Source organism: Taudactylus pleione, unplaced genomic scaffold (assembly GCF_031769625.1).
Source record: "Taudactylus pleione unplaced genomic scaffold, aTauple2 ptg000117l, whole genome shotgun sequence".
Lineage (NCBI taxonomy): Eukaryota > Metazoa > Chordata > Amphibia > Anura > Myobatrachidae > Taudactylus > Taudactylus pleione.
In genome coordinates, this window is record NW_028284519.1 from 17,025,238 (window position 1) to 17,034,363 (window position 9,126).

Consider the following 9,126-nt stretch of genomic DNA (forward strand, 5'->3'; position numbering starts at 1 on the left):
GTGTTTTATAGCAGCATGTCTAGTGTTCTCTTCTGTTGGGGTAAAGCAAGTAATCGTGCACCTGTTTACACGTATCTTCTCTGTATTTGGTGCAATATACTAAGCAGTTGTAGATAAAATAATAGGCTGCTTGCCAGAAGACCAAATACATAATATGCTCCAGACAACTTGCTTTCTGCAAAATTGAAAATAATGTATTTCTCTTTAATATACATTCTCTTCAGTATGTAAACAGAGATTGGTCTGACACAAGAACAGACACAACTAAATAATATTGAATAGGAAGGGCTTGTGTACAGGCAAAGCTTGTTTCCTTTATTAACCTCTTCATAAATTGTAATTGGTTTGAGCTAAAGCCACCAACCAGCTGCTGCTAAAGTATCTGGATGTGTTTATAATGAAGACTGGGTGGCAGGTCTTGTGTATCAGCAGATGAAAAGCAGCCAGATTTCTTTTTTGTCTTCTAGACAAGAGCTGTTCATCAACTGAAGAGCACATGGGGGACAAAGTATATGAGAGCACCCGGAGGTTTGTGCAAGAAAAAAGATGAAGAAAAAGACTTCAATATTTACCCTTCCTTTGCCAGATTTATATAAAAAGGTTTTGTTTGAGTTAAAGGAAAATATATACCAATCAACAAAGCAAAGGCTCTTGGAGCAAAACATAGAAAGATTCAATACTTTGTGAATTTTTGAAAAATTGGGATAATATAAAATTATTTGCTCAGTCAGTGACGCAATCTACTGAGGAACCTATATATTGAATTAACAGTAATGTCTGATTAAAAGTAATATGTTTTCAACAGTTTTTTATGTTTTGGTCAAGTATTCCTATTTTATTACGCTTGGGGAAATATATATATATATATATATATATATATATATATATATAAAATCTGTGGCCATACTGTATGTAATTTTTTTTTTGCTAAAAAAAAGCACAATAGACACATTTGCAAATCTGCAATGTAAGGAAACAATGGTATTTGTGTATATATAGCCTATTTACACTTCCCATAAATGAGTCTAGTAGTAAGGGAATTGCATCTTGTCATTGTAATAATAACCTCTAAAGAAACAATCAGGTTGTAGCGATGATGGAGTCACCTGGCGTGTTAGAAGATTTTGCAGTGTCCCCACCAGCTCAACAAAACTATTACTAAGACAAAACTGAGGATAAATAAGGAGACTTTGCTTATTATGCTGGTATTAATTTTCCCCTTAGGAGCTAATTAAATTCCTTCTTGAAGCCAGAAGCTTGAAATAACGCCATAGAATATTAACTCTCCCATATCCACTCACACTCTGTAGTTTGTCTGGAGAAATGCAAGATTCCGTAATAGCACAAATAACGGAATTTGATACATTGTTCTGAGAAACGTTATACGCATGTCTTTTCTACAAATAGCTGCAATGAGAAATTAGAAAGTCAGATTTATTACACCTTTATTTCACTGGTATTTAAGGTACAATCAAATTTCCTCCCATATTCACTTTCATAAAAGTAGTCATCTCTGAGTGCTGCAAAATTATAGTATTTAATATTTATATATTTTTTTGGAAATAACAATAAAAATTCTAAATTAGCAAACAAATAACAATAGTATGAAATTATAAACAGTGACATACCAGACGGCTGCATACAGATAACATCTGAATAAAGAAAAAGGCTTTAAGTATATTCTAATATGTCTATATACAGATATTTCTATGCATTTGTATACACACCATCACTTTCTGTGAGTGTGTTGGTTTTTTTTTTAATTATTATTTTGTTTCGTTTTTTTTTATGTATATTATTTTGGCACCGTGTATGTCCGGATAAAATTATTTAACATGCAACATTAATAGTTTAAACATAAAAATATTAGATTAACTGAACTTAACACAGAAAAAAAATAAACAAATCCAAAATTCTATTCTGTAAAAAAAAAAAATATTTTACAATATTTGATCGTATTTGAAAATATGCACAGATTCATTCATTTGGCATATGACTTCAGAAGCTGGGTTTTACATTTCCACATTTTTTTTTTTGATTTATAAATAAAAATAAGACCCCTAAATAAAGATTAGGGACATGAAGCAAATGACATTCCAGCATTCACACTTATAGTACAGAGTATAATACTGAGAGTTGGATATACTTTTATCGCTTGTTATTGGGCCACATATAACAAGAGCAGAACAAGCTATCAGACATGTAGCAGCCTTTATTTCCACAATCACTCAGAATTACAGAGAAATATTGAAATTACACCCTTCTGTCACTCTGCCTCTTTAGATAATACTGGTGTTATGTTGGACACTAGCAGCCAATAGAGATTATATCTTTATAGTATTCTCTACAGGTTGTCAAAATTAGAAAAATAACATTACAGATGGCATTGACGAAATAATAAAAAGTACACCTGTGTGACAATTTAGAACATAGTTCATTTTTGAAGAATATGAACAAAAGACTTATTTTTATAAGTGCTGTGTAATGAAATGACAGCTGATCTCACCAGTTCCTTGTCTGTTACAATAATAAAGATTCCAAAGCAGGTGAACACACAATTAGATATGCAGGGTCTTCTATATTTCAAAGTGAAAAATGTCTTGTCTGAGTCTCTAAGTGCAGCTAAGTTAGAGCAATAGCAACTCATTTCCTCTCCTTGTCACTTGCTGCCCTGGGATAAAGTCATCTTAAAGGGGGAATACCAGAAATCCAGAAAATGTGGAAAACTTCCATCCTCCCATTAAGTTCCCCTTGTCTAGTTTTAGGTAAGCTCTGTCCCCTTTTTCCATTTGAATAAGAACACCATTGCTGGCTGCTTCTCTTGTCACGTCCTGATCACCCGCAAAAGCAGAAATCACCGGCCATCCATTCAACATCAAACTCACCTGGAGAGGAAGAAAATAATAGATTTTCCCATATATATATATATATATATATATATATATATATATATATATATATATTTGTATATATATATATGTGTGTGTGTGTATGTATATATATATATATATATATATTATATTCAAATAAGTAATGCAAATATTCTATATTAATCCAAAGCACTCAGAAACATGCTCATAATCATAACCTGGTGTAAAGTCACTGGATAAGCCAGCAATACCTAGAAAATAAGGGATGGGGAGCAGTCACAGTATTCTGGCTTGGTCAATGTTTCAGCTTCCTGACAAGTACATTATTGTCTAATGAAAAACATTGGACAAGTTGGAGTTGATTATTAATTACTATAAAGTGTATACAGAGTTTTTAGTCCCAGAAATAAACTAAAATTCACAAATGGTAATGTTTTTTTTTTTAATAATAGTATAAAACAAAAAATATAACCATACCAGAAGCTAAATACATATGGCACTTTATTTAAAAGCAAAGAGGGATAATGGATTGATCTTTCAGTCTATGTACTATTGCAGAGTAGAGTCCTTGTCTAATGCATATATTGTTACAGAACAATTACAATCCCTGCAATCAAGATTAGGAGTTCTAGATATTTCATAGCTATTATATGGAGTCATAATGCTTTTATTGCTAGGCATACTATTCAGTGATGTCCATATTCTAGGACATTGTCCATATTCTAGGACATTTTCCATCTGTAATTGATAGACTAAAAAATGGGTGGGGATTAAGCTTTTTGAGTTTTTTTTATTTTACTTTCACTTTAATTTTTAGACTTTTAATTTATTTTTTATTATCTATACATCAAGGACACACTTTAACTTAAAATTATATATCTTGTGATGTCTCATAGGACACTTGACATTATAGAATCACCAAATATTTTTTTTTTATTTGTGTCTGGCATTATTATTTTTTATAACCTATGTTTGTATTTACATATGATTATTTCAGCTGCTTTCATTTTTTTTAAAGTGCAGTTATCCAGGACCTGTAACATGTCAATCTAAGTGAAATACATTTTCAGCAGCCATATTGGACAAAGGAAGAAACTGCTTGTTGGTCACAATACACTCTTACATTATCACAAAAGAAAGAAACATTTTCTTGTTCACTCCTATGCTACTAAGAGTTAAATGAAGAGTCACATAATATAAAAGGTGCAATTTACTTGCACCTTCACGATAAAGCACTTGCTCATTCTAAATTCTTTGCTACAAAATTTGTGCTAAGCAGAAAGGGCAGATGTTTGCTTTCTAGTCACAAATACTAAAAGACCAGCACATCAGATTATGAAAGTGTCAGACTCCAGAGACTCTTCGCAAGCACCTTGCAATATTTTATCCCCACTAGCAGGAATAGAAGATAAATGTCATAGATCTTCACACTCACAATGTCGGGATGTCCATTCAGTGTTGCTCACAGTTTCTGTATTTTAACCATGCGTCCCAATTTTTGTTTTTAAATTCTAAATCCTAGTATGTAGTTTGCATTTTAGAAAAGACACATTGTGTCCAATAAAATTATTTTGCCTTATCTGCCCCATTTCTAAAACCCTTTTCACTAACTACTACCCATTGCTAATCTGTTTACAGTGTTTTGCCAAATAACTACCTTATTTGTTAGACTTGATGACAGACTTCATGTAATAACTTGTCCATGTCAACAGGGATGACGCTACATGATTTATCACACCAACAGCATAAATAGGACACATTAGCATATTTTGTCTCATGGAACCAAAATGCTGCTGGTGGAAGTATAGAGATGGTAGCAAAAAACAGTACCACTAATATCTCCTGAACTGTCCTACTCTCCCAATAGAGATGGTTTCTATAAACGACCATCCACATTAGCACTTATTTTCACAACACTGTCTGCAAATTATATTTGCCAGTATGATGAAAGAATAATAAACAGTCAGTAATTATCGCAACTAATTATTTATTTTTATGAGCTACCTATGCCTGAAAAATGTATATGACAAATATTTATAGAAAATATCACACAAATACAAGTCCTATTTGTGTGATTCAAGCTTTAACTTGGACACCAAAGGATTTTAAAGTACTTTATTACAGCGATGCTACCTCTGGCTCCAAAGGTGGCCAAACTCTTGAACAAATGGGCCTAAAAAAAATGTGAAGCGAACTTCCAGAGAAGATTTAAATCTAAGCACATGTTATTTTAATGACTAGGAAAATGTATATCTGAAGTTACTGTGTGATTATCTAATAGACCAGAAATTATTTGAAATAAAAGTTTACATTTTTTATTATATGTTAGCAATTTTTTAGATGACTAATAAATGATAAAGAGATTGCTCAGTATAATAAAACCTTACAGTTATTAAGTGTTGGGTATGTTTTGTTTCTGTATTTGTTTTATGTTTTTGAAGTCATATTTTAAAATCTTGTATGCTGTAGAAGTAAAAATAATAATAACATTGTAATAATAATACTATTTAGTAATGATTGCTTAAAAGTTTAATTATGATGCAATAGGTATATAATATGTCATTGACTTCTAGGCCTAAGACAACTGGATACAGAATAAAATGAATATACAAGCACCTGAATGGTTTGCCGGTTATACACTTTCACCACGTAGAAATTGAAGCTGTAAATGCCTTTTCTGGGTGATATGAATGTGCTTCTTTCTGAATCGAAATTGCTTCCAATATTGACCAATATCTAGAGTCACAGAAAAAAATAAATGAAGGTATACTCAATCAGTAAATATGAACTTCTTCAGAATTATCAGCATTGGTAGGAGAGCAATGTATATGGATGATAGTCAAAATGTCACCTTTAGCTCATATATATAGGGGCCTTTTGCCGCATTAGATGTGCTGCAGGCGGTTCTGATATTAGAAAAAGCGAACACAATATATACAACACATTCATAATATTCTCTATGTAGTTTCTTCTACTGTGTATTTATAATAAAAATGTAATATGACTGTTTGGATAAACTGTGTAAGTCTTGCATATTTCTTGGTATAGAAATAGTTCAGAAAAAAAATCACACAAAAAAATAAATAAATAAGAAATGTGTTGATGAACCAAACCATTTAATTAAAAAAAAATATTTGTGTGTTTTAAAAAAGTGTAGTGTTTGCAGGGGGCCCTGGAAATAGTGAAATCATTTAACAAGGAGATAATGATAATTGATTATATATGACAGTGCTGCAGGCTATACTTGTACTGTAGAAAGCTGATAACTTAAACAATATGCTTTAGTGGAGCAAAATCATAAAACAACCAGGCTGGCCAAACGTAGAAGGACAGGTTTATTACTTTTATATATGGGCCACTGCTTTATACTGTGGCGTTTACAGCATATCAATCATTGGGTGGCATTTAATCGTGACTTTTGCACCACTTAAAATTAAGTGCCCTTTACATACTGTTACAAAAGTCCATATACAGTACGTTCTCCATGTGGAGCAACAGGCATCTGATCTCTAGATCCAGGAGCTGCCTTTAAACGTAAATGCCACATACAGAAAAAAAAATAACACATCTAAAAAAATATATATTTTTTGCGGAACTTACATCTCCAGCCTGGGTTGTTCTTTCAGGATAACTATTAACAGTTTATGGGAACGCTTAAGTGAAGGCAATATGTGAAAATGAGGCACCCTAAGACTGGGGACTCAATGGTGATTCACACATATTTTGCATTTAAAAGATACTTTAATAGGCATTTGCAGCATGATGTCTTTCTACAACACAGACTATCCAATGATGCAATATGTCACATACTGTACAGGAACCACACTGGTGCTGAACATACCGTAACTCACTTCACACCGGATAACATGTTAGGTGACCACAGTCCGACCTGCCATGTGATCATTGACCGTCAGCATTATTAGCTGATGGTCAATGGAAAGGCAGATGTGTTAACCCCCTCAGGGAACACCTGGGCATAGGCTACCAAGAAGTGCCCAGGGAGGGATAATACTTGTGCCTTCCATTTACCATCCGCTAATAATGCTACGAAAGTGTGACACTGATTTATCACTTCAACACAAAACATTATTTCATCAAGTACAGATCAAACAACAAGGGTGACTTTCAACATTTTTGAAACACATTTTTTTTATAATCTAAAACATATTTAAAAGTGCATATCATTTGCCACCAAATAAGTAAAATACCTTTAAGCTATACAAGTTGTAAATGCTACGATATAGTAACATGCACTAATACTTTTCTCATTGGCATGCTTGGGACCTAAGACACCAGTGTTTAGATATAAGCATGAAACAATAGGAACACAGCAGAGATAACAGTGGGCATCTAACCAGCTTGATTGGAGTCTGCTATATATACCAAATGCTTATTAGGTTTGCTTAATTCTACTCGAATAGGGTGATGTTAGAAATACAGAGCTGCCAGTCACAGTGCATGGACAAACACTTGCCTGATTTCACCCATTCATGTATGTGTTGCACAAACAGAACCTGCCAGTCACCTCTGCCAGTCACTAGCTGAGATTATCAGTATTACACTCGCTTGGTGAAATAAAACATACAATAACTCCCAGCCTACTGTATCCATATCTTACCTGGTCAAAGTATATAGTCATTGATCTGTTATTCATCTCAGAGGGTTCGTGGTTGGTGCTCCTCATGGCAGAGAAAGCCACCTTGGCACTCCCTGAGCGCACGGAGATCCCCAAAGCGGTCCCGGTGGGATCAGCAGTCGGGTTGGAGTCACAGACCACCAAGCACTTGCCCTCTAGCAGGATAGGTTCCGTTTCGTTCTGACAGCTCGATAGCCCTGTCAGCCATGCCAGCCCCAGCACCAGGTGCTCCAGTACCCACATCGCTAGTCTGTAGCTAGAAGCTGAGCACTCGGAGATCCAAGGGAGCACCCAAATGCTTAAACGTCCGCTTGGCTTCCAAACCCCCTCCCTTCTGCTGCTTCTCGCAGGAAATATAAATAGACCATCCACCTCCTAAGCGATGCCCAGGGTCTTGCTAGTTTGTGCGTAATCAGGGAGAGCGCAGCTACTCTTATAAAGCACTTTAGTCACTTACAGGGGGCTCCCCGCCTTTCAGAGCCACCACCTGGTTATCCCTGGTCTACAGCCTCTGGTGTTACTCTCCTAGGACTCCCTGCACTCTCAGTGCCTCAGTGCTTGCATCCCAGCTAAGAACCGTGCTGCGCCCTTGGACTGGCAGATGCGCTCAGGACATAGCATAGCTCCTGTCAGACTAGTATCGGTGCATCCAATACTATGAGCAGTGCGCAATAACGCGCAGGAGAGAAGGTGGGGGCCACGTCCCAAAAAACACTCCCTCCCCACCGACCACCAATCCACAGTCACAACCTCTTGCAGGGCAACGAATCTTCTGCCAGCTTTAGTCCCTCCATATGACAGCTGGGGCTTTGTTATAGGAGTCAAAGGCAGGTGGTGAGTGGCTCTCTCTCATTCCTGTTCAGGTCCGAATATGGCAAATGGATGATTCCTGCTCTCTATCCCTCTGCACTGCTGGCTGTAGATGTTCTGCCAGGTAAGTGAGAGTGTGGCAGGTAAAACACGTGCACAACATTACCTAGGGGGCTCCGCTTTCTGCTTGGTATAGTTTGATAGTATAGAGAACGTTCTACACACGTGAGTGCATTCCTTCCCACATTGCTTTCATTGCAGGGATGCACACGTTTCACTATATAGGTAGCATCTAGAATTAGGTATCCTTGGAAACTGTCAAATAGACTTTGTATCTGAGGGCATGCTACTGTAGTTCATTATGAGAGAACTGTAGCAGTTAAAATCTGGGCTTTGGGTCATGGGTTAATATTGTATTCCCTTAAATTGTTATCACACATACATAAATATATATGTGTGTGTGTGTGTGTCTGTCTGTCTGTCTGCCTAGCTGTCTATATATAATCTATCTATCTATCTATCTATCTATCTATCTATCTATCTATCTATCTATCTATCTATCTATCGACTTTAGGGTCAGGGCACACTGTCTGACTCTATCACTGGAACCTGTTGTATTGGCACACGGCCAAATATGTTATCTAACACAGCAAATTAGTGTAATATATACACACACACACTATATATATATATATATATATATATATATATATATATGTGTGTGTGTGTGTGTGTGCGTGTGTGTGTGTGTGTGTGTGTGTATGTTTGTGTGTTTCTTTGTACTTAGGTTGCATTAGGAATATACTTTCA

At 35.5% G+C, this 9,126-nt stretch overlaps 1 protein-coding gene across 1 annotated transcript; it reads right to left on the minus strand.

The window, feature by feature from the left end:
• Window positions 1-1,514: 1,514 nt before the first annotated feature.
• Window positions 1,515-8,283, minus strand: CBLN1 (cerebellin 1 precursor). Its single transcript, XM_088471960.1, has 3 exons — window positions 7,489-8,283; window positions 5,487-5,606; window positions 1,515-2,885 (listed from the first exon to the last, which is right to left on the minus strand). The coding sequence occupies exons 1-3, from the start codon at window positions 7,747-7,749 to the stop codon at window positions 2,688-2,690; spliced, it is 579 nt and encodes a 192-aa protein (XP_088328086.1). The 5' UTR covers window positions 7,750-8,283; the 3' UTR covers window positions 1,515-2,687.
• Between the last annotated feature and the right edge of the window lie 843 nt (window positions 8,284-9,126).